The 26,556-nt window shown below is 35.7% G+C and overlaps 2 protein-coding genes across 3 annotated transcripts; both read right to left on the reverse strand.

Annotated features, from left to right (window-relative positions):
• Nucleotides 1–9,610: 9,610 nt before the first annotated feature.
• On the reverse strand, nt 9,611–13,666 carry LOC131657702 (uncharacterized). The gene is made up of 4 exons (XM_058927069.1): nt 12,092–13,666; nt 11,530–11,942; nt 11,239–11,428; nt 9,611–11,044 (listed from the first exon to the last, which is right to left on the reverse strand). Exons 1-4 carry the CDS (start codon nt 13,664–13,666, stop codon nt 9,611–9,613), a joined length of 3,612 nt encoding a protein of 1,203 aa, XP_058783052.1.
• A 4,678-nt stretch (nt 13,667–18,344) lies between these two features.
• LOC131660619 (protein WVD2-like 5) lies at nt 18,345–23,112 on the reverse strand. Of its 2 annotated transcripts, none has more exons than XM_058929897.1 (9): nt 22,798–23,112; nt 22,478–22,717; nt 22,134–22,391; nt 21,975–22,015; nt 21,780–21,851; nt 21,184–21,280; nt 21,016–21,087; nt 20,827–20,937; nt 18,345–19,489 (listed from the first exon to the last, which is right to left on the reverse strand). In XM_058929897.1, the coding sequence occupies exons 2-9, from the start codon at nt 22,682–22,684 to the stop codon at nt 18,980–18,982; spliced, it is 1,368 nt and encodes a 455-aa protein (XP_058785880.1). In that variant the 5' UTR covers nt 22,685–22,717; nt 22,798–23,112; the 3' UTR covers nt 18,345–18,979. The 2 variants fall into 2 exon arrangements, with proteins under 2 accessions (XP_058785880.1, XP_058785879.1); XM_058929896.1 differs by having other exon boundaries at nt 18,348–19,489; nt 22,478–22,697; nt 22,798–23,111.
• Nucleotides 23,113–26,556: the final 3,444 nt, after the last annotated feature.

A 26,556-nucleotide genomic window follows, 5' to 3' on the forward strand; every position in this document is an offset into this window, starting at 1 on the left:
ATTACCCTTGTCCACGAAGTTTCCACATCAATAGTACACAACTGGGCCAACCTTTGTTTATTTAGAAATATAAAAATAAATGCACTTTTAAAAATATATATATATATATATATATATATATATATATATATATATATATATATATATATATATATATATATATATATATATATATATATATATTTTTTTTTTTTTCTATAAAGAGTTTGATGAAAGACAAAATATGGTGTTGAATTCAATTATGCAAGCACTTTTAATTTGTTCAACAACTGGATTGATGAGGTTTTAGTGGAAAATCTTGAGTGGTTGAGAAGGATATCCAAGTCCAATGAATCAAAAGGTTCTTTGATGTTTGTTGTGTTATGATCAAAGCTTTTTAACCTACGGCTCAATCAAGAGATTTATGCCTTATTCTTTTTTTAAAGTTCGGAAGGATCATCGCCGAGATATGTTACAAAATATACTCTACTGGTTTTATTTTTATTTTATTGAATTTTTTAATTGGTTGTAATTGTAGGATTGTGATCAGGTGGGGCCTGGGGATAGGATCATGTTCAGATTGTGTGACAGAGAGCCTATGTTTAGGGAACAAATCCTGTTAAAAAATTTGTCGTGGGGAAGATGGGTTTCAATTCATTTATTTTTATGAATTTTGTTTAATAAAATTGTCAAAAATATAAGAGAGTTTTTATATATTTTTTATAAATAATAAAAAATTACTTTAAAAAAAATTAAAATATTTACAATAATTTTACTAAACTTTTATGCATGAATAAATGTTTGTCTTTGAGTTTAAAAATAGTGCACAGACTGTGTAAACTAACTTTACACATACAGTCAATGAAAATCTTTACACTTGTCATGTCATATTAGTTTTTTAAAATTAAAATTGTGTTTTTATTGGATACATGATTGTGATTGGTTGACAGTTTTTATGAATTTTGTTTAATAAAATTGTCAAAAATTTAAGAGAGTTTTTATATATTTTTTATAAATAATAAAAAGTTACTTTAAAAAAAATTAAAATATTTACAATAATTTTACTAAACTTTTATGCATGAATAAATATTTGTCTTTGAGTTTAAAAATAGTGCACAGACGGTGTAAACTAACTTTACACATACAGTCAATGAAAATCTTTACACTTGTCATGTCATATTAGTTTTTTAAAATTAAAATTGTGTTTTTATTGGATACATGATTGTGATTGGTTGACAGTGCAAAATATTTTTACACTGTCAGTGAATATTCCTTTTTTTTTAATCTTTTAGAAGCAGAATAATGTATAGGTCCAATCTTATCGAAAATCATAAAGAATTAGAAGTAGAGTGCACCCACTATTAGGGGTGGGAATAGGTCAGGCCGGCCTACAGAGACCTATAGCTTAGCCTATTTAAGATCAGGTCAGACCTATTTAATAAAGAGGTCAGACTTAGGCTTTTTTTAAAGTCTATTTTATTAAATAGGTCAGACTTATGCTATTAAAAAAACGTATGAAGTCTTATAGGTCGGCTTATATTATCATATATATTAGAGATATGCTAAATAGGTTGGCTCATCTATGCATATATATTAGAAAAAAAGGTTAAATAGACTAGCCTATGTATGCATAAACATTAGAACAAAAGCTAAATATGTCGTCTTATATATGCATATATAGGCCGACCTATAAGGCTTCTTAAGTAATATGGATTAATTGAAAACTTTAATGAGATTAAGCCTTTTAAATAGGCTTCCATGCCAGACCAGACTTTTAACAAGGCCAGACCAGACCAAAAAATTGAGTCTATGATAGGCCATAGGCCAGACTTAGGCCTTTTAAGTTTATCGTATGTCAGGTTCAGGCCTTCTGAAGCCTAACCTAGCCTATTTCCACCCCTACCCACTATCTCAAGACTTGTACATAATCCACATTATTGATTGTTTTTCGTAGTTGGATATGATCTAATAGTTTCCCGCATACCACGTTGAAAAGAAAGGAAATTCTAAATGTTCTTCATATGTAAGTGATCCTACACAAGACTTAATGTTTGTTATAACCCTAATTTACTTCCACATTACCTTTCACTCAGTAATTGATTTGAGTTTTGGAATGTTAACCTTGCAGGTTTACCACTTCCCAGTCGTATCGAAAACTTGCTCCATTACACAAAGACTTCTTTACACATTTATGGTTTCATAACAAAATATTAGCATCATTTGTGGCAATCAACATTTGATTCCTACGAAGTCCACAATCAGATCTCTATAATTCAAAAATCACTAAAGTCAACACTGAGCTTACTTGAAGAAGAAGATGAGGATCGATCCATTTGCCGAAAACACATCACATATCCCAACCTCAATATCTTTCCTTTTCCTTTTTGTTGATTCAATAGATGGCAGCTCGCTCATCCATTGAGAAAGAGACTCCATCTCAAAACTCCTTCAACTCGTCGGTGGCAAATGAAAGGCATGAAGATGACTAGCATATCTTATGATTTCGAGATAATGAGAAAGTAGATGGAACTAATACTGAGACACTTCTGTTGGTAATTATCGCCTCCATAGAAAATCATTCAGTATCAAGAATCTTCATTGATGATGAGAGCTCATGTGATTTAATGTACATCAAAATCTTTAGAATATTAGGATTACACGATCAAGATTTGAAGCCTATAAAGGAGAGAGTCTATTAGCGTTCAAAATGATTTCTCTACCTTTCTATATGGTGCAATCGAGCTGTTAGTTTCTTTTGGAGAAGGGAAGGACAAAATTAAAGGTAGGGAAAAACACAAGAAGGGGAGTTGAATTGTGTTGACTTTTGCTTCTTTTCTATTAAAATCTCTTATCAGATTTTGGTCACAAGGACAAAATGTGAGTCTTAGCTTGATAGAGATAATAGTAGATAGTATTAATTAGCAATAAATAAGAGAGAAAGACAACACACAAATAACTATCCCGGTTCCTCCTACAAATTAGGAGTAGTTCAGTCCCATTACACTTCCAAGAGATCTTTCAATGCCCAAACATACAAGTAAGAGACTTTAATGCTTAAGCACACAAGCAAGAGACTTTCAATGCTCAAGCACACAAGCAAGAGACTTCTGATTGCCCAAGTACACAGACAAGAGACTTACAAATGCTCAAACACGTAGGCAAGATACTTCCAATTGTTCAAACACGCAAGCATGAAACTTCCAATTGCTCAAGCATACAAGCAAGAGAATTCTAACAATCTATCTAACAAATAAATGATAGTGATAGAGTGATAATTACACTTGATATACAATCAAAGGTGTAAACAAAATTACATCACAGAAAACTCTAAGACTTAAGAACTTTTAAAAATGTACAATTGGTAAGAAGTTCTATGTTAGCTTGTGCTCTCTTTTTCTTGTCAAGGCGTAATGTTGTATATTTCTCCAAATCTTCAGCTCCTTTTATAAAGTTCCATGAAAGAGTCATTGTAAAGAGCTTTCAAGCACAAGAGAGTCTTTAAAGAGAAGCATCAATAGATCTGTTGCAAAGCTTCTTAAAAGGCTTAATGTCGTTGCAAGCTCGTTTAAAACTCCTTTCTTATAAAAAGGAATTATCAGTTGTAAAACTTCAGGCTTTTACAACTTTCTGTTAAGTATTCGCGTGACCATAATAGGATAAATTGACGTTAGAGTCTCATAGAGACCTGCCAGAAAATCCCTGGTTTTTGAGCTTTAATTGGGTTCAGGTTTTGGTCCTTCAAAGTCTGAGTCTTAGCTTCTGATCCTTCAAACTCTGACTCATTAGAGGTTGGCTCGATCTTCAGAAGCTGACTTAATCAGAGTCTGGAGACTTCAGGTTCTGATCATCAAAAGGTGGCTAGATAAGAAGTTGATTCTTCATATTCCCATCTTCAGAACGTGTCTCTTAAGAGCTTCTCTTTCAATGTTTAGTGCAGTTTCAGAACAGACTTTCAATAAGTATATTGATCTTTGTACCTTCACAATTGAACACGCATTGATCTACCTAATTATTCTTTAAATACTTTGTTATAATCAAAACCACAGAGATAATGAGATAGTTAAGAGTTTCAAATCGGTTAATATATGACATCAATATGTGTTTATAAGTGGGAATAATTCTTACATTTCAAGTCGATTTTATTAGATTGAATTAAATCTAATTACATATTTTATCTGCTATCAGATTTTTGTTATCGCATTATCCACTATTCTTTATAATGATAAGGTGTGTTAAAAGTTTAACATCAAATAATATATGTTTTAAATATATATTTATAAGTAGAGTTAATCGTTTTCTTACAAATCAATTTTATAAAATTGAGTGAGTCTTAAACATTTTTTTTTAAGAGAGATAGTCTCTAAACGGATAGGACCGCCCTGATTACAATTGAACAGCGCATCACAAAATTGACGTTATTTAGATTGACACGTTGGATTGAGTTTTCAGAGCTATTAAATCACTAGTAATTAAATTATTTGTTTAAATTAGCACATAGTAATGGCTAGATATTCAGACTTGCTTATAAAAAAATAATTATTATTAGTTAAATTAAATGGCTATAAGTTACTATTTGTAGAGTCATGTCATGAATAGGGAGAGAGAGAGAGAGATTCTGCCGACATGAGGGTCTTGACACAGATTCACCATGTGCCCTCATATATGTCAACACTCTTTCAAAAGAAATACAACAAATTTGACAATGTCTCCACAACTTCAACACAAACACCACAGCCGCCAATTCCAAATCATGAGTCGGATGATTCTTCTCATGAATTTTCAACTGTCTTGAAGCATAGGCCACTACCTGCTTATCTTGCATCAAAACACCACCTAAACCCATCAGTGAAGCATCACAGTACACATTGAAAGACTTCGCTGGATTAGGCAAAATTAAGATCGGAGCACTCGTCAACCTCTTCTTCAACTCTTGAAAACCTTTTTCACATTCTGAATCCCATACAAATACTTGCCCCTTTCTTGTTAACTTAGTCATTGGTAATGCCAACTTCGAAAATCCCTCAATGAACTTTCTATAGTAACCTGCCAGACCAAGAAAACTACGAATCTCTGAAGCATTCTTCGGCGTCTCCCACTAAGATACTGCTTCTACCTTCATAGGATCCACTGCGATACCGTCCTTCGTAATTACATGGCCAAGAAAACTTACTTCCTCCAACCAGAATTCACATTTAGACAATTTCACATGCAATTTCTTCTCCTTCAATAATTCCAACACCACTCTTAAATGATCTGCATATTCTTCATCACTCTTCGAGTAAATCAGAATGTCGTCAATGAACACTACCACGAACTTGTCAAGATACGGGTGAAATATCCTGTTCATATACTCCATGAAAACACCAGGTGCATTAGTAACACCAAATGGCATAACAGGATATTCATAGTGTCCATACCTCGTTCGGAATGCCGTCTTCTGAATATCTTCTGCCTTCACACGAATTTGGTGATATCCAGACCTCAGATCAATCTTGCTAAACACACAAGCTCCAACCAACTGGTCCATCAAGTCGTCAATCCTCGGCAAAGGGTATCGATTCTTGATTGTCACTTTGTTCAGTTGTCTATAATCAACACATAGCCTCATTGAACCTTCTTTCTTCTTAACCAACAGTACCGGCGCACCCCACGGTGACACACTAGGATGAATAAACTTCTTCTCCAACAATTCTTCTAACTGTTTCTTTAGTTCAACCAATTCTGATGCCGACATGCGATACGGTGCCATCGACACAGGACTAGTTCCAGGAATTAATTCTATAGCGAACTCCACTTCTCTTTCAGGTGGCAACTCACTAACATCTTCTGGAAACACTTCCGGATACTCATTCACTACCCGTAGCTCACCAGTGCTATCGCCCCCTTTCACTTCCATCGAAGAACACAGCATAAATACCACTGCTCCATCATTGACAGCTAAATTCATCTGTTTGACTGACATAGTCAAATCCTCAACACTAACCTCTTCAGGGAAGATAACCGTCTTCGTAAAACAATTGATATGAACTCGATTAAATTGCAACCAATTCATCCCCAAAATGACGTCAAGTCCTTCAAGAGGAAGGCACACTAAATCCATTCCAAACTTTCTACCAAATATGTCAACAGGACAGTTCAAACAAGCAGAAGAAGTAGTTACTGAACCCGACGCCGGAGTGTCAATAACCATACTTCCATGAATAACAGATATTTCTAATCCCAATCGTTTAGCACAGTTTAATGAAATGAACGAATGAGTCGCTCCAGTATCTATAATAGCAACTAAAGGTGTGTCATGGATGAAACACGTACCTTTAATTAGACGATCTTCTGGAGTAGTCTCTGACCCAGACAAGGCAAAGACTTTTCCACCAACCTGATCCTTCTTCGGTTTAGTGCAGTGCGGACTGATGTGACCCTCTTCGCTGCAATTGTAGCAAGTCACAATCTTCATCCTACAATCTGAAGCAACATGACCCGCCTTACCACACTTGAAGCATTTCTTCTCTCCACTCTTGCACTCATTCCTTCTATGCCCAGTCTCACCACAGTTGTAGCACCTAACGGGAGCACCAGAATCTCCCCCACTAGGCCTCTTCCAATCCCCAGCTCTAGGATTTCCTCTACCATATGGCTTACCTCTATCCATAGGCTTCTTACCTTTCTTGTCAACCAGCTCGCGAGAGTGAGATGACTTCAGCTTAAGGTTATCCTCTTCAAAAATCCTACTACAGTCCACCAAATCGACAAATCGCCAAATTCTCTGGTACCTGATCCCCTGCTTGATCTCATCACGAAGACCATTCTCAAACTTGATGCACTTTGAGAATTCACTAGCCTCGTCATTGTTGTAGTGAACGTAGTACTTCGCCAACTCGACAAATTTCGAAGCATACTCTGGTACCGTCATATTACCCTGAGTCAGCTCCAAAAATTCAATCTCTTTCCTGCCTCGAACGTCTTCAGGAAAATACCTCCTCAGAAACTCTCTCTTGAACACAGCCCAGGAAACAGCTACACCATCAGCATCCAATTCAGCCTGGTAGCCATCCACCAGTCATCAGCTTCTTCGGACAACATATGAGTACCATACCTCACTTTCAGGTTCTCAGCACAATCGATGACTCTGAAAATCCTCTCGATCTCCTTAAGCCATTTCTGAGCACCTTCAGGATCATGTGTGCCCTTGAACAATGGAGGATTGTTCCGCTGAAAACTGTTCAGCTGCCTGTCAGCACCAATACCAGCCCCATTAGCATTCCCTCCCAGTACACCAGCAATCATGCCCAGAGCCTCAGCAATTGCATCGTCGTTTCTTCCTCCTCTTCCAGCCATTGTTCTGCTAAATATAAAACAATATTCATTAGAACAAGATGTATCGATAGTGTCAACCTTACATTATTCCCATACGAGGGATTAACTAACACTAAGACTCTGACTCAAACGACCGACTATGCTCTGATACCACTATTGTAACACCCTTCTAAACCCCGCGGCAATTTTTAATAGTTAATCAGAGTAAAAACATATGCACAAGGGTGCCACAATTATTCAAAATAATTAAATCAACTAAGGTCAAAGTCATGCTTCATTAGGAAACGGTTCACCAAAACATAATCATGTTTATCACAGCGGAATACTAAACATCATCAAATACAACCAAATGGAATCGTAATTCAACACCGAATAAAATGGATAATTTCATAAAAACTCTATAACTATCATTCCCCAGTGTTACAGATCAGAGCATGACCGACACGACCCAACGTAAACGGATAAACTCTACGAGTCATCCTCACCAAGCACTAATGCCGCTACTCCTCAATCTGAAAATGACAACATGTAAGGGTGAGTCTCATTCGCAATTAGTAAATATTATGCAATTCATAAGCAACAAGCATCATAATATACCGTTCACCCAATTATACATATTCAGATTCACATCCATTATTAATTCACACAATAATAGATTACAACACACACTACAGAAATCCATACAATCATTTTATGACAGAATGCATATGACACAACTGACACTATGCATGTGGTACCAATAAACCGTGGAATCAATCCACCTAACCGATCTACGCCTCATCGAGATACGGCCCACCGACACAATTTCCACACAATGGGAAATATGTCCACCAACGATCCAAACATCACCGGGATCCAACATCAATGCATATGAATGAATGAAACACATATAACATACTTAAAATACACCGAACCATGATGAACAACTCATATCATCACCACATCACCGAATAAGTATGTACATGTTTTCAACATCATTCAAATAGTCATGCATTCATCACAATCATAATAATAATCACAACCAATTCATCATCACATCAATTACATTGTTACACCTATCCCATATGCACACAATGTCAAATTTTCATCAAGTAATTAAATCAAGCTTTATAGAAATAAAGTCGGCCACTGCCTACATTCATCATTCATCATATAAAACATTTAATTACTTGCACAATGCCCAAAACGGCACTAAAAACGGACCTACAGTTTGAAAGTTACGCATTTATAAAGAACTGTTCCGTCACTAACAGCACGCGGCGCCAACCAGGTTCGCGGCGCGGAACGAGAAAAAGTTACGCCTTCGCGGCGCCAACACATGGACGCGGCGCGACCTGAGCGTAACACAACTTCCTGGTTTTCTGCCCAACGGTTCGCGGCGCAAACAGAGGTTCGCGGCGCGACCTGGCGATTTTGCATAATTACGGGTCTGCGTTCAGACTTGCGATTTCACATCCTTTTCACCCAAAAACGATTCCAGACATCACATACAGGCATATAATCATCACACAGTCAATTATACACCATAAAACATCATTATTAGCCAAATAGTTCACACCATCATCATCAATTCAATCCAAATGAGAGTACTCTAACCTAACAATCCCATTATATTATTGAACCAAACCATACATCAATCTACCTATTACCTAAGATCACATAAGAGATACTAAAAGGAAGATTCCCCCCTTACCTCGATGAATTTCTTGAATGCTCTCCTTCCGGTTTCACGTTCTTGCCTCTTCCTCTTCTCTTGCTCTTTTCACGTGTTCTTCCTTTCTCCCCAATTGGTTCCTTTTTCTTATTTTATGAAAAATAAAATAAAATAAATTAACCACAACTTAGTAAAAGGCCTAACTAATTAGCACCCCTCTTTTACTATCACCACACCATAAGCCCAATAGCTCTTACTCCCTCATTTTTCCAATTAAATCCAATTTAAATTCTCAAATTCCAATTATTTAATTTAAATCCAAATTAAATTAATAAACTGAAATTATGGGTGTTACAAATCACCCTCTTGAAACTGGTAATCATTTCGTTTCGTAGTTGCTTGTTTCTCCATTTGAATCCTACTGGTCTTTAGGTTCTGTTTTAACTGAGTCACTATTTGTTGACGTTGTTGCAGAGTCTCATCCACCAATGGTTCAGGGGCGGAGCCAACAATATAGTCTAACATGTTGGGAGGATCCCGACCATACAAGGCTCTGAAGGGTGACATTTTGGTGGCTGTATGGAACGAAGTATTGTACCAAAACTCAGCAAGGTGTAGGAACTTATGCCACTGACGAGGGTGGTCGCTAACAAAGCAGCGAAGCTACATCTCTAAAGATCTGTTAACTACTTTCGTCTGTCTGTCCGTTTCTGGATGGTATGCAGTGCTGTAGTTTAACGAAGTTCCATGAACCTTAAAAAATGTTTTCCAGAAAGTGCTGAGGAACAGGGGATCGCGGTCAGAAACGATAGATCTGGGTGTACCATGCAAGCGAAAAATTTCAACAGCAAAACGAGATGCTAGATCCTTTGCAGTGAATTTGGTTGGTAGTGCGAGAAAATGAACAAACTTACTGAGGCGGTCACAGATAACCCAAATAACCGTGTGGCCAAAAGAGTTTGGCAAGTGTATGACAAAATCCATGGTCAGATCTTCCCACACCTGATGAGGGATCGGCAAAGGTTGTAACAATCCTTTTTTCTGAGTGATATATTTGTTATGCTGGCATGTAGAACAATGTTTAACAAATTGTTTGACTTCCCCATACAGGCCAGGCCAAGCAAAAGAATTGGAGATTCGGGAAACTGTCGCTTTCACTCCGGAGTGACTAGAAGTCGAAGTACTGTGATACTCATGAAAGATTCCATCCCTAAATCCAAACAGGTTAGGTACAAACAATTTATCTTTGTAGTATAAGAGGCCTCTTTTGATTCTGTACCCTGCTGTTGTGTGAAGTGCATCTTGATTCTGTCTCATTAAATGTTGTCCCTCTATTGTAGTCGCATAAAATTGTTGAAGCTTGTGTAGAATGTCTGGAACTGGAGAAGATACTATTAAAGGTAAAGAAGCATCAGAGGGAAATTGTCTGCTGAGTGCATCGGCAACCAGATTAGAACGACCAGGTTTGTAAAATACATCAAAATTAAATCCTTGTAATTTTGATGTCCACTTTTGTTGTTCTGGTGTCTGAATCTTCTGAAGTATTAAACTCTTTAAACTCTTCTGGTCTGTATAAATGTGAAAGTGTTGGCCTACTAGGTACTGGCGCCATTTCTTGATTGATTCTGTAATAGCGTACATTTCCCTCACATAGGCGGAAGCTTGTTGCATTCTGGGACATAGTTTCTTGCTGAAGAAAGCAATAGGATGGCCAGCTTGAGAGAGAACAACACCAATGGCAACTCCAGATGCGTCTGTTTCAATTGTAAAAATCTGTGTAAAATCTGGCAAGGCAAGAACCGGCATGTCGGTCATCTTGTGCTTTAATGTTGTAAAGGCCAACTGTGCCTCAGTACTCCATGAAAATATAGTGGAACGCAGTAAATCAGTGAGAGGAGCGGCGAGAGTGGCGTAGTTTCGAACAAATCGTCTATAGAATCCGGTGAGACCTAAAAAACCACGGAGAGTCGTGAGCGAACGTGGTTGTGGCCAGTCCACTATAGCTTTTATCTTCTCTGGATCAGGTGCAACATTGCTTGCTGAAATTACATGGCCTAAGTAATCTATTTGCGCTGCTGCAAACACACACTTAGAAAGCTTCACAAAAAATGAATGTCAATGTAGTAAATCTAGAACAACCTGCAAATGCTGTAAGTGATCAGAAAAATTAGAGCTGTAAATCAATATGTCATCAAAAAATACTAAAACAAATTTCCGTAGGTATGGTCGCAACAAATCATTCATTGCTGCTGAAATGTAGAAGGGGCGTTTGTGAGACCGAAGGGCATTACGAGAAACTCATAGTGCCCATCAAAAGTGCGAAAAGCTGTTTTATATGTATCTTCCGATGCAACGCGGATCTGGTGATAGCCTGAGCGTAAATCTAACTTGGAAAAAATGGTAGCAATATTAAGTTCATCTAGCAGTTCGTCTATAGTGGGTATGGGAAATCTGTCTTTGACTGTAACAGCATTGAGTGCTCTATAATCAACAAAAAAACGCCATGATCCATCTTTTTTTTTACTAACAGTACCGAGGAAGAAAAGGGGCTACTACTAGGTGTAATAGTACCTTATGTTAGCATCTCTTGGATAAGTTTAGTCATTGCATCCTTTTGTGAGTGAGGGTATCTATATGGTTTGACGTTAACCGGGGGTGTATGAGGGATTAAAGTAATGTGGTGGTCATGGGGGAGGTTTGGGGGAAGGCCTTTTGGTTGCTGGAAAATTGGGTTATAGCGCTGTAAAAGGTGTGAAATTTCAACAGGAAGTTCGGAGGAAGAATTGTCTACTTGCAGATTGGTAATGTTGTTGGGAGGTGGGTTAGAATCCATAGGTTGGAGAAACATTAGGTGTAAGGATGCAATTGCATCTGTGTGAACAAGCTGGCGGAATTGGTGGAAGGTGGTTGAAGTAGGGAGTGATTTAGGGTCTCCTGTTAGGGTCATAGGCTGGTTATTATGGTTAAAAGTGATAGATGGGATTGAGAAATTAGCCTGTATTGGGGCAAGGGTACGCAGCCAAGCACTACATCAGCACCCTCTATTGGAAGTAAGTAAAATGGAAGATGAAATGGCTTGTTGTGGAGCATAAGTTTTACATTGCTGCAAATGCCTTCACAATGTAGGTGAGAACCGTCACCTACCATAACTAAAAACTGAGTAATAGGTGTAGCCGTGAGATTTAGGTGGTGAGCTATGCGTGGTTGCATGATATTATGTGTGCTTCCTGTATCAATCAAGACAGAAACGGGAAAACCCTTTATGAATCCTTTGTATTTTAGGGTCTGTGGTGAAAATTGACCCGTTAATGCTTGAGTAGAAAGCTGAAAATAAGTGTCTTGCAATTCTGGTTCACTTTCAATTTCTGCAAATTCAGTAGCATTAAGTTGATCATCAATAGGGTCTTCTTCTGCCATTAATAACAAAAATCTGCTGGTAGAACACTTATGACCGGTTACAAATTTATCATCACAATTAAAGCAAAGCCCTTGGGCTCTTCTTTCTTGTAGTTGAGCCTGACTAAGACGTTTGATGGGAAATTTAGAAGGTGTTGGGTTTGTTTGAAGTTTTGGGATTGTTCTGGATGGAAGAAATGTTGGGCTTGTTTGAGGTTTTGGGATTGGGCCGGCTGGGGAGGCAGTAGGTTTAAGGTACTGACTTGCAAATGGTTTATTGAATTTTGGTTTAGAGTCTTTCAATTTAGATTCAATGAGTTTTGCTAACCCGATTGCTTGAGAAATGCTGGTAGGTTTATGAATGGCCATTTCATTGCGAATATCACTTGATAAACCAGAAATAAAACAATTTAAAATTGCATCCGGTGGTAACCCAACAACTTGGTTTCCTAACTTCTCAAATTTTGTTTGATAATCAACCACTGAACCATCCTGTTTTAATTTAAATAACTCAGCTTGATGGTTATCAAAAGTTGACGGACCAAAACGTAATTCCAAAGCTTTGGTAAATGAAAACCAATCTGATAATAAATGACTTTGATGCATCCATTTAAACCAAGATAAGGCATCACCCTTCATGTAAAATGAAATCAATGACATACGATTTTCGGGGGGCATATTATAAAAATTAAAGAATTGATCCGCTTGAAATAGCCAATCAAGGGGTTCAGCACCATCAAACATAGGGAGTTCAAGTTTTGGGGTTCTCATGGGTGGTAAAGGTGGAATATGGGACAGATTTGGATAGGAAATTGGTTGGGGAATTTGGTGAAAGGGAATAGGTTGGGACAAAGGTATATTGAAGGGCTGGATGGAGGATAAAATGGATGGGATGGGAGGATAAGGTGGAAAATGTGATGGAATGGGTGTTGTAAGGTTTCTTGTTGGTGTAGGATGAGGGTTTGTGGTGGAAAAAGTTGCTGAGTGTCTGATTGGTGTGTGAGAGGGTGAAATAACGTGAGAAACAGGTGTTGATACCCTAGGAATAGAGCTAGGGTTGAGTATAATACCTGCTGAATTGACTGATCCATGAACAGTAACGGCGGGATTTACTGTTCCGTGAACAGTACCAGACAGATTTACTGTTCCATGAACAGTAGTGGAGCTAGCACCCATAGCTTGTTGTAGCTCCTTTTGAAGAGAGATTTTTGTAAGGATAGCCATGAGAGATTCATACCTAGAGTCTTCAACAACTTTTTCATTGTCTAACCTTGTATTGAGGGTGGATAAATCTGAAGAAATTTGAGAAAATCTCACATCCATTTGTTCTTGGGTTTCTTGCATTGCATTGTTTAAGTGGAGAGTGGAGATTTGAATAGCTTAGTCTAATATTTCCTTAGAAGAAGGATTGGGGGGTTTAAGGGGAGCCATGGGAGGATTGGGTTTTCAAGCTTGAAAGCACCAATGTTAGATTATGCTAGGCTAGAGTTAGATCTAAATTGCATAAGAGATAAAATAAAAACAACTTTTCTTTTCATAACCAACAATGGTAGCTCTTACAACCTTTTATACTAGGGTTTAATAAACTAAATGGGTCATGGGCCACTTGATTCTAAAAATAAAAGAGACACCAATAACTATTACATAATAAAATCTTTTAATAAAACTGATTTTCTTCTTTCTCTAATGGGCCTGGGCTGCTGATCCATAACATTAATTATGATATCAATTTTGAGAGTATGGTTATGCTTAATGTACACCTGATTAGATATAGGATTTTTTCATAATACAACTGAAATTGAAAATAAGGATTATAAATTGTCAATGACAAACCCTTAAAAGTTGGTTTAGTAGTATAGACTTGGATCTTCAAAATACGTTCTTCTCAAAGTTCGGCTATGTGCTAATTAAAAAATTGTTTTTAATAAATAATTTATATCTAGTAGAACTCGAAACTTTTATTAACATGAATAAATTTTGAGTTTTCAACTCATCTTTGTTTTGAATATCATGCTCGGATATTGTTATGAGATCATTCCGGCCATATCAGAGATCACATTTTTGTATGCATCAACCATATCATCCAAATGGAACTATAATCTAAAGTTTGGTTGAGCAGTGAGTAAAGCATGGTTAAGAATTGTTCTACCTAATCACTTGAGCTAAATTATTTGGCTAGATCGCAATCTGATGCCACTAATCAATTATAGTTTTGCTGATATTAAACAATAAATAATTTCTACGTTATTTAAAATTAAAATTGTGGATTTTAACCATGACCAACCATTATTCACAATCACAATAAAGAAATTATTGGCGGAGATTAAGCCACAAAATATGCTATTGTCTTATAATTGTGTCATTAGTATATTTTTCTATAAAAATGCTTGGATAACAAACAAAACATGGATTTAACATCCAGTGCATTTTTTACCAATATAAAAATTTATATTAGAAACTTGATTCTCAACCTTAATAGTTTTGTTAATAGCTTAACTACTTTTTCTATTAGTTTGGTTAGTTTTACAGAGTTAGAGTTTGTTAGTCTATTACAACCAAAATGTATATATACAACACTTCGCCTTTCCATTTGTATTGAATTTATCTTTCATGATTCATTAATTCAATAAGTCTAATGGACCTTTCATCTCGTGTTCTTTACCTAACAGGCTAATATATGTGGTCAATTCTTGTCTTCTTCTACAATCGAAGTAAGACATTGATGATCAACCGTGTTAATCTCTATTTTAAAGGTCTTGTTGTCATCAAATGGTGCTTTGAAAAACAGTCTTCCCTCACCATCATGCACCTTCATCGGATAGTTTTTCAGCTTCATAGCTTCATGTTGTGCCCTTTTGCAAGTAATTGACATATGCTTATCAAATTACTTGTCATCAAAGGTACTTACAATACATCAGTGATACTGGCTTTTTCGACCATCCTTTCTGAACACAGATATGTCTCATTTTCCACCTTATGTGGCGTGTCTGCCATCTGCAAACTGTATCACTTTCTTAACTGATTCATCTAACACGGTGAACCAATTTTTATTATTACTCATATGGTTGTTGTATCCTAAATCTAGGTACCACGTGTTGGTTTGCTCAGTGTTCGACTGAATGTTGGCCATAAGTAGCACATCATCAGAATCACTATCTCTAACATGTGCATACTATGCTTCATCGCTATCTTTCGCTCGTGCTTCGTTCTTTCTTCGATAGTCTCCAGCATAATGCCCAAATACTTGACAGGTGTAGCACTGCACCTCCCATATTTTTCTTGGTTGAATCATAGTGATTCTATGAATTCTTGTTTGACTTCTCATCACTAGCAAAAAAAATTCTCTATTTGGCTTTCTTTTTTCTAGATTCCTTGGTGAATCTTGCTTGCATTGCCTGTTCAGCCACATTCTCCCCTTTTGGGTTTCTCTTCTTCAGCCTCATCTCATGAGCCTCCAATGAAGCTTGAAGTTCTTCCAATTTCATCTCAGCTAGGTTCTTGAACTCTTCAATGGACACGATAATGCAAACAAAATTTGCAGTCATAGATCTCAACACTTTCTCAATATTTTGCAAATCATTGATTGATTCACCACACACCTTCATTTGGCTCATTAACAGCACCACGAGTGAAAAGTATTCTGAGACTCATTAATCTTCCTTCATCTGAGTCATCTCGAATTGCTTTCTCAATATCTGCAACTTCATCATTTTTAGCTTTTCACATTTACAATATTTATCCAAACAGGGAGACATGCATCATAATTTACAATATTTATCCAAACAGGGAGGCATGCATTATAATGATAAATAAATTTGTCATAAAGGACTCGGAGCCTAAGAGACCTTATACAAACTAGTGATCATCAAACATAGAGACATACTTTTCATACAATATACATTGAGATAAACATTACGACTCTGACCGGTCCACGGTAGAGTTATCAATAAGTGTATTCAACATGTGTGTGTGTGTATATATATATATATATATATATATATATATATATATATATATATATATATATATATATATATATATATATATATATATATATATATATATATATATTGGCAATGGGTATGGTACTTTAGTACCTGTCTTCATGCCCGCGGTTTAAAAAAATCCTCGTACCTGAGTCCATACCCACATGGGCACCAATATTTGTATCCGTGCTCAATACCCTCTAGGTACCTAAGTACTCTTACTCATACCCATTTACCCGCACTTCTAATAAAAAATTTGATCAATTAAAATTTTATCATGTCAATTTAAGTTTTTAAGAATGTTATTGTTGAGTTAAGAAATTAACAAACATTGATATTCAAATGCTACAAGTTTAATAGTAATGTATTATATAAATAAAATTGATAAGCATGTGTATATAATAATAATAATAATAATAATAATAATAATAATAATAATAATAATAATAATAATAATAATAATAATAATAATAATAATAATAATAATAATAATAATAATAATAAAATTATATAAATATACATTGTGTGGGTATGGGGTGGGGTGGATATTAATGTACTTATACCCGCACATACCCGCAAAATTTAGTGGGTGATTGCACATGCCCATGCCCGTATCCATTTTTGCGAGTTTTATCCTATCTATTATGGGTCACTTTTTTCGGGTACCCACTAGGGATGAGTCCAATTATCATCCCTAATCATAATATCATATTTAATAAGGTTTTATATTGTTTTAATCCCTTTTTTGTTAACATTGAATGACTTTGTAGCAAATTATACAAAAATTGAGCTAATTGGGAAAAGTCTCAACTCACATCAAAATCATGCTACCAGAAAACTTTACGATGTTCTCATATGGTGAAGGCTACCGTGACGAGAAGTGATGCGAAGGCAGTACACAAAGACTAAAAGAGAAGAAGAATTCACTCTACTAAAGGTGTGTCACGATTAGGAAGGATCGTGTCCTGACTCTGTGATGAAAACATAAAAGAACCTATTGAAATCGTGGCATGATAGGAAGGCATTGTAGCGCGGTCGTATGATGAAAACTCCAAAGAATTTTTTTGATAAAATCATGCTACGATTAGAAGGCGTTGTGGCACAATTTGCCTGAAATCAATATACCACGCCAACTAATTAAGAAGTTGTGGCGCAATGTATTGTCGCAGTGGCAAGATTTACGCAATTCAAAATCCCTATTTAAGTGAAATCTGGTGCAATTGATAAGGGTTCGAAATACTATTCATGGAGAGGCGACTGTGAGTTCTAGAGGTGCAAGGCAGGAGTTTTTTCACCATTGAAATGCAATTCTTTCATTATAATTCATGTATTTCTTCTCTAAATTTTTTACTATGAATGATTATACCATGAGTAACTAAGCTTCCTTAGATTACGCATTTGGAGATGAATTTATTGTGTTTCCCGAACGATGTAGTTTGCTTTGTGTTAATATATGCAATTGTCTTGCTAACATAATTCAATATAGTTTGTTCTTAATGCTTTCATACATTAAGGAGTGTTTTAATTGATCACAAATCATGAATGATTATTAACTATAGCCCTAATTATATTGTTTGACATCTAATAGATCTAGACATATGATATCAGTAGATTTGTGATATTAAGAATCAATGATCGATAAAAACCTTCTTTCATTTATGAACTCGCCTAAGACATTAAGGAATTGTGATTGAAGAAGATGATTAAGCATCAAGACATTGAACATAACTATTTTGTTTTGTTAATTCATTGTGATATTAGATAAACAATTGCAAAATTTAAATGAAATTACCTAATAACAAAAAAATATATTCAAAAAAGATCAAACATTATTAATCAAAGTTATTTTTTCATTTGATATACGCCAAATCATATGCTCTATATTTCAGGTTCCTAAATATATTCAAACATAAATGATTTTATATTCAAGTAACTTCTAATCAAAATCAATTTTACTTAATTTTAGTAATCATTTTTTCTCAATGTAGAAACAAACACCCATAGTCTTCTCAATTTTATAAATTAAAAAAAAAAAGGTTTAGTCTAACCCAAACTTGACTCGAGCTTGACGTGCACTAGGCCTTAGGCACATCACATGTGCATATGTTGTTATATCATAGCACTTTTGTGCGTGGAACATGTGCATATGTTGCTATATAAGAGTTAAAAAATAAATTATGATAGTGACAATAAAACTTGTTGCATAACAAAGCATAGCTGTAATATGACTAATCAGGGTGGTGTCCACTACACAAACAGCTAATTTCATGAGGCAATGCCAACTGTTTAAGGCCTAAACAAAATGTAATGGAACCATTTATGGTAAACATTCTCAAAATTTTCGCTAACATGTCACCAAACAGACACAAGTGTTGCATACCAAATTCACATCATCTGGAACAATTTGACAAATATTTATAATTATTACATACAATGCTGCAAGGAGGAAAGAGAGTCATATGGACAAAACCAGCTAGCTTTGGGAGCAGACACAAAAGATACAATGCCACTTGTGGCAAAATGACATCACAAACGATAATTATGCAAGCCTTCATTGTCAAATAATCTCAATCATATGCTTCTATAATATTCACGTGATGAATCAATACCTCTGATAGCAACACCTGGTTATATGTTCCCTGCTGCTTGCTTAATACTCTGCTGCTATAGGCTCTTGTACCAAGGCAAGCTGTGGTTTGTCTTCAATGACTATATCCCCATTCTCGTAGGATTCTACTTCACCTGGATCTATGTTAAGAGATGGGGTTTCACTTGTCTTGTCGGACAAGGCATTGTTCTCCTCAATAGCTGCAGCTGCTTCAACAGTCTCTTCCTTTGTTGCAATAGACAAGGTGGTAACATCAGTTGTTACACTAGATAAGGAGGCTTTCTCATCATTCACCGTCTTAGACGGAGTCCGTGCAGCTGATGTATTGGATGAACTGATCCTTTCAGGAGTCAGTCGAGGAGGGAGAGATTTTCGTTGTGGCTTCTTTGGGTGAACGGGACTAATTCCTTTAGTGGGGGTATTCTGAGATAATTTCTCATCCAGACTTAAACGACATTGTTGAGCATTGCTTCTGGTGTTTTCTTCTAGCTCTGAAGATGTTGAATTCTTCTTACGACCAAGCTTGGGAGATTTTGCTCTTGTAGTTGGTATCTAAATTCACAAGTCCAAAGGAATTTCAATTTCGAAATCATAGACAAACTCTTTCGACAAAAAAACTTTGGACAAATTTGCTAACTCGAAAAAGTTCATGGACAATATAACAGTTTCAGAGCAAAAAAAAGGTCAAAACTACAAGACCAACGATAAGTTAAGAACATCACTTTATAGTTACATTTCGAAAGTCAGTAACAAGTTCTTGAGCAACTTCAATTGGGGTTCATTTGATTAGACCAGCATAACATTGCTATATAAATACAATATATGTAAAGGTTCTTGTTAGTTCTGCTCAATTATCTAACACTGACAATAAAGTTTAACCTACTAGCTAACTTTAAACATCTCTAACTGGAGCTAAGCAGTTCTGAGGTGAAGTTGCTGTGGCATTTGGATACATAAGCAAAAACAGTTTAGATGCACTTTACCACACACCTATGCCTAAAGAAGTAAAAAGCCATCTAGAATGACAAATTAAGAACTACTACTCAATTTAAGAATCAGATAGAATATCAAAATCAGTTTGGAAATAGCAAAACTACCTAAATTTCAGAACCCACAGGATATGTACAGGCCACCAAAGCACAGACCAAATCTAAAGGTTCCAGATGAAGATCAATGAGGTAACTGAAAAGAATATTTAACATGCTAATTGAAAGTCCTTATTCTTATAAAATAAATCATCAGATTCATTGATTGAAATCGTAGTTAAAAAATATCTAATATATGCAGTGATATTATGAACTTATGTATAATATAACAGGCTTAATGCTTTTAATTTTACTTGCCTATTAATTTTGGTCCAACGTACCCAAGAAAATACATGTTTTATAATGTTAATAACATACTCAAGACATGAACATTCCATATTTCCATCTCATTTTTAAATCCAACAAGCATTTTGGTAGCATAACTAAAGAATATATACAATATGCATTGACTAGAAATACATCACCAGAGAGTAATTAATATCTATACACGAATGAGAATCTGTATAATGAGTGGAAACCAATCATATGTAACAATGGAGTATTTCAGAACAAGACATTTGATTAGACAGACACCAATAGATAGAGTGAAATGGAAACAGTGAGAAGCTTCAATCAGTAAATAATGTTCTTTCCAAATAAATTCAGAAGAGTGGCAAAGTTGTATATGTGTGGGTGCATGGACATCAGTGTACTTGTGAGTTGGGTATTGACATGCCAACAAGAAATACATTTCTCTAGTTAAAAATAAAAAAACCGAACATAATTAGACAGATTACACACAACAGGTTTGCATGCAATCAGGAAGATAGGCATATCCATGTATGCCCATAAACAGAAACTAACCTTCTTCAACTCCACCCGAGAAGGAGGAGGTTCCTGGTAGAAGCTTGGCATTGGAGTTGCTTTAAATGCTAGTTTTTTCCTAAGCCTCCTAATCTCAGCTTCTTGGCTCTCCTATAAAAAGAAATCAAAGGTTGATATGTTTAAAAGGAATTAGCACAAGTTTTCAGCCTAGCTATCATATATTATCACCTTGGTTTTTGCTTGCATGTTGCTCTCCTCCACTTCCTTCGCATGAATCCTTTCCTCGAGCTTAGAGTAAAACTGGCCACCAAAATATGAAATTATTTTATAACTACAAACTTATTCAAAGGAAACCATCAGGATAACCCAAGAGAGAAGCAAATAACAATTATTTACCTCTTTTCTTCTCTCAGCTCGCTCATTACATTTGAAACTAAATCCATAAGTTGGCATTGTCCCCATTCTGCGAGGCTTGCCATCTTCTGTTGTAGGACTTATAAGTGGATTAAGGATAAACCACTAAACCACAATCGTAAACTATATCATTCTCAAAAATAAATTTACAATAAGTTACACTCTCCTCCCGTAAGATATGCCTACATCAATCACACTACCATTCCTTCTAAGTTTAAAAATTTAACCCTTCTCTTGAGAGATGAATAGGTGCTACACTCTAGTCTATTTTAATTTAAACAAATATTTTAGGAATGTTGTTTTCTCCCTTGTCATTTTTTAGATGTCCTACAATTAGTTGCAGGGTTCAAAACTAGGTGTCAATGATGTCCCTAAGAACCTTATTTGCGTTAAAAATATACTAAATGTAGCGTATATCATTTTCAACTCCAAAAAATAGTATGATTCAAGTATCCATGGGAAATGTAATTTACACATAAACTTACTATTTATATTATATACAGAAATCTCTCTTTGCTCCCTATTTCCTTCCAATCACAAGAAAGAAGAATAAAAACTTGACCACAAAAAAAGGATACGAAGATAAGTCAGCATTTCCTTGAAGATTATCAAGGGGTTCTTTCTTTATCAATTGAGGTCTAGTCTTCTCCCTGTATCCAATAAATTACAATCCACACATCAAATAATTAAGATGATAGAATATCCATACCATATTCTTTTGTCAGAAAAAATATTACAAACAATTCAAAACGAATACAAAAAGCATTTCATACATTGGTGCTTCAGAAGACGCTGCATCAGACTTTCCAGCTTGCTGAGAGAAATTGCAAAAAAAAAAAAGTATCAGCAAACGCCAACACTACAATTTCATCGCACAAATCCAAAAAGCTAAAAGAACAAACCGAGGAAGCACAATTAAACGTAACATTTACCTTGTTCAATCGAGTCTGCTTGTCGTTCAACGCTCTGCTCTTAACCGCCTGTCTCGGATTCGAGTCTAAACTCAAAGTACCATTCGAAACAGCCGCTGCTGCTGCCACCTCTTCATCTTTCCCGACTTTGCTCTTTCTCACCAAACCTGCATTCACACCTTTACCACTCAGTTGTTTCACTTTCTTATCCTTCACCGGACCATTCGATGTTCTAGATTTCAATTTCTCCGTTTCATCTCCGATTTCACCGTCCTCGTCCTACAATTCACAAAAACACAAACACATTCAAATAAGAAAAACAATAAATCGAGCGTGCGAATGTAAAATTAAATAATTAATCTCACCTTCAAAATTTCAACATTGTTTCCCTCTACTTTCCCATTCAATCCTTCTTTCAATTCTTCCTTACACAAATCATCATCAAAATTTTCAACATCTCCGTTCGTCACCATTCCACTTTCTTCAGTTTCAGTAACAACGGAGTCTACATTTGAATCAACATTCACCGCTTCTTCAAAACCATCTACCAATGAAAAATCACTCGGATCCATCTTTCACACCAAGCTGCAAAATTAGGGTATGAACTATGAACACAGAAACAAACAAATCAAATAAAAGGATAAAATAGTAACTACATTATAACGAAAAGCGGTTACTAACTAACCTGAGGTGAAGTATCAGAAGAGCATAGCGGGCTGAGATCTGAGGATCCGGGTCCGATAACAAGATCCGGAAGATTGAAACTGTTGTTGAGGATTTGTTTTTGTTTATTTTTAATTGGTTTATGAGAGAAATGAAAGAGAGAGGAGTGGAGAGTAGAGAAGAGAGAGTGAAAAGAGTGTTGTTTTTTTGTTATTATAGAAAGGAAGAGAGAGTTGAATTTACAGGTCAGATCGTGTCGCTATCTCCGCTGGATTTCTAGTCATACAAAGTCACGCTTTGCGGTTGTCTACACGGCCTTCACGGTTTAGTAAATGGGGAGAGGTGTAAGAAATATAAGAGTTTATTTTAAATATTGAAAATTATAAATGATTTAATATTAGCTAAAACATTTTATATGTATATTTTTTAAGATTAAATTGTGGATGTGTACTTCAATTTAAGGTAACTTATCTAGGTGGATCAAAGAAGATTGGATGGTAATGATGACAATGATGTTTTAGGGGATGGAGGTGTATTAATAAATCCTCTAACAATCAAATAATAATCAAATTAGTAGTGGTTTTGAATTGTTCGATAGACTATATAGTACTCCAATGGTTAGAGGTTTTAAAAAAAAATTTAAATATGACGGTCTCAAAGCACATATGTTAGAGGATCTTATGAGCTTTATTATCTAATAGTTTTTAGGATTTTTAATTATGGTCGAGTGTGTCTGGAAGACGTTTCAAGCTATTGGTACGCTTCATTAGACTAGATTTTGGTGACACAGTTTCATGTTGATTAGGTTTTGGCTTAGTCTAGAATAGTTACCCCTTAAGTCTTAGTTGTTTGGACTAGATTATTGATTGTCTTCGATCTTGTGGAAAGGCTACGTCAATTGACGAATGTGGGAAAGGTTGTATTCCCTTACAAGTTGGATGAAATATTGGCGATTATGTTTGGTTTGAGATAATATGGTGAGATTTTGATTATTAGCCTGAATAGTTGACTTTTCATGAACTATTCAGACACGTTTTAAGGCATATGTCACAAACTCCAGGCGTTCTTCACCCTTTGGGGTTTCTTAGGATCAGAACATTGTATCATATCTTGCTATCATATATTTTTGTTAGAAAATAATTTGGAAATTATCTAACTATGTGTCTCTCAACTTTTTAATGAGAAATAAAATTCCTCTAGGATGATATGGTGTCAATGTATTGGTTTATTGGCAACCTTCTAGACTCTTAATTTTTTAACTGTTAGATTCATCGATTTTTGTTATTCTTGAACTAGTTGAGAATGGGGAAATTGAGGTTATTCTCTTATTATTCTTTTTTCCAATTTTCTCTTTCCTTGGGATTTTGGGTTTCATATGGTTTTTTCTTGAAAATTATATTGAAATGCAAACTCCTTGTTGTTCTCTAGAGAACTCTACTATTGATCTTGGTTATGTTCCTTCTTTTTTTTACATTGCATCCCTTCGTTTATTAGTGACTTTTTATTTTATGCTACTTTGGTTTATTATTTGTAGTGAGCTCATTGTTGTTGTTAACTTGTTTTACTATCTAGCATTTTTTGTATTAAATAATATGTATTTATTTCAACAGTGGTCATCAATGGCCATGTGCCACCTTGGTATCCTTAAACCGAGTGTTTGATGGTTGTTTCCATCTGCATGGGTGGTGGCGCCGCCTAGGTGTTACCCCAAAGTCTAATGGATGAGAGTGTTATAATTTTGTGCATTTGTAACAACTTTAGGAATTTCTATTTGTTTTGATTTGTTATATTTTAATGTTTGAACTTTTCTTATGGAAGGGTTTTAGGTTATGGGGTAATTTCACCTCTTTAACACAAGGTGAAAGGATAGATAAACGTGGCTTTTTTCCTTAACTAATACTTTCTTTTTATGTAGACAGATTAGAGACAGGAAAAACTTTCAAATATCCCCATGGTAGACAGATTATGGATCCAGTGATAATTGCAATTAGCCCTCATGTACACATAGATTACTTGGAGATACCTTATATATACTTTGAATTGGTCAGTTTGTACCCTTATCATCCCTTCTTAGAAGTGGGTAACTTTGTAGACTAGGTTATGGGTGTCCCAAAAAGTGGTGACTATATTTCTAGGTCGTATTCAAATTATTCTTTTATGAAGTTTGAACAGAGGCTCTTAAAAAAACTTTCATTGGTGTTATTCCCAACGACTGAGCCTTCATCCAAGCCTTCCAATATCTTTATGTGTATCTCAACATCTTGACATTTTTTCATGTCTTGTTTAACATCTTCTCTCTTGTCTTAGAAATTGCAAAGTCTAGGGATCCCTAACGTGTTGTATCCTTCAAAAAGTCGTTGAAAGTTTTTTAGGCTTTCATTGACTCTCTTAATAATTTCAAATATTGTTATGTTCCCATCATGCCCTTGATAAAGGTAGACAATAAAATGGCATGTGTTTGTCCCATTTCAGAGACCTTTGATGGAACTTCGTCTCGATCTTGCAAGGAGAGGTTCACACAACACTGGTTAGAAAACCATTTGAGGTTGGACCAATGACTGGTGGTCTAGAGGAAGTGGACCGATGCGAGAGTGATCTGGGTTACATGAGCATGATTAGAGGATTATTTGTTCTCTTTCGATAAAGCATCCTCTATTGACAAAGAAACAGGTGAATTGAAAATGAAATATCAATATCTAGACACTCAAGATGTCAAACTGAATGAAAATATTTTTGATCAAAAATTTGGTTACCACTTTATATATAAATGGAAATTTGATTGAGTGCGTGTTTTTAAAGGAGAATGTACAACCTTAGGGTCCAGTATGGGTCGTAGCCCTCGTTACGAACTGGCCTTAGTCACCCCTAGTTTTTGTACTATGAAACAAATGATGCATCAACATCCACAAGATCAGCTACAAATGCAACAACATTAATAATAACATGAAGAGTTTATGATGTAAATGATACAACAAATGCAAGGGAACCAACAACAACCACCTCACCCTCCACAACAAGAGGTAGGAAAACAATAGTTCCGAGAATTCTATAGAATGAACCCACTAGAGATTGCGGGTAGCCATGACCATCTAGTTGGACAAGGCTGGCTAAAAAGGGTGGAAATGATCTTCAAAGTAACCCCGTGTACGGATAAAGAGAAACTCACTTTTGCTACCCATATGTTGAGGGGAGCATTAGAAAGATAGTGGGACAGTATGGCGGCGTATATGACGGCAAGGAACATCCCAAAGGATTGGGAGCATTTTAAACCGGTCTTTTTGGATAAGTATATCCTAGACAGTTTGCGAACATAGAAAGAGTTGGAATTCCAACAACTTAGGCAGGTAACATGTCAGTTGCTGAGTTTGTTGAAAAGTTTGAAGACATGACCATTTATTCTAACCAAGCAATGTATGCACCAAATGAAAGGGGGGACTTGATTAGTTTAAGTTTGGACTAGGAAGGGAGATAGAACATAATGTGTCTCATAACAAGTTTAACACCTGTGATGAAGTGCTACAACAATGGTATGTTGTAAAGAATGGTCTGGAAAAGATTCAAAGGGAAAGAGAGCAAGCCTGATAGCATCACAAAGATTCAGGAAAGCTCAATCAATAATTGAAACCTAGAGGTTCTCCAACAAAAGGCAAGCAGATTCAAGGTGCAAGTCATAATCAACAACACTGTTGTGAGAAGTGATCAAAGGCCCATTTTCGAGACTGTACATATAGACCTTATCTATTGTAGTTCTGAAGCCATGTGACAAACCATTAAAGAATCA

Source organism: Vicia villosa, linkage group LG3 (genome assembly GCF_029867415.1).
Source record: "Vicia villosa cultivar HV-30 ecotype Madison, WI linkage group LG3, Vvil1.0, whole genome shotgun sequence".
NCBI lineage: Eukaryota > Viridiplantae > Streptophyta > Magnoliopsida > Fabales > Fabaceae > Vicia > Vicia villosa.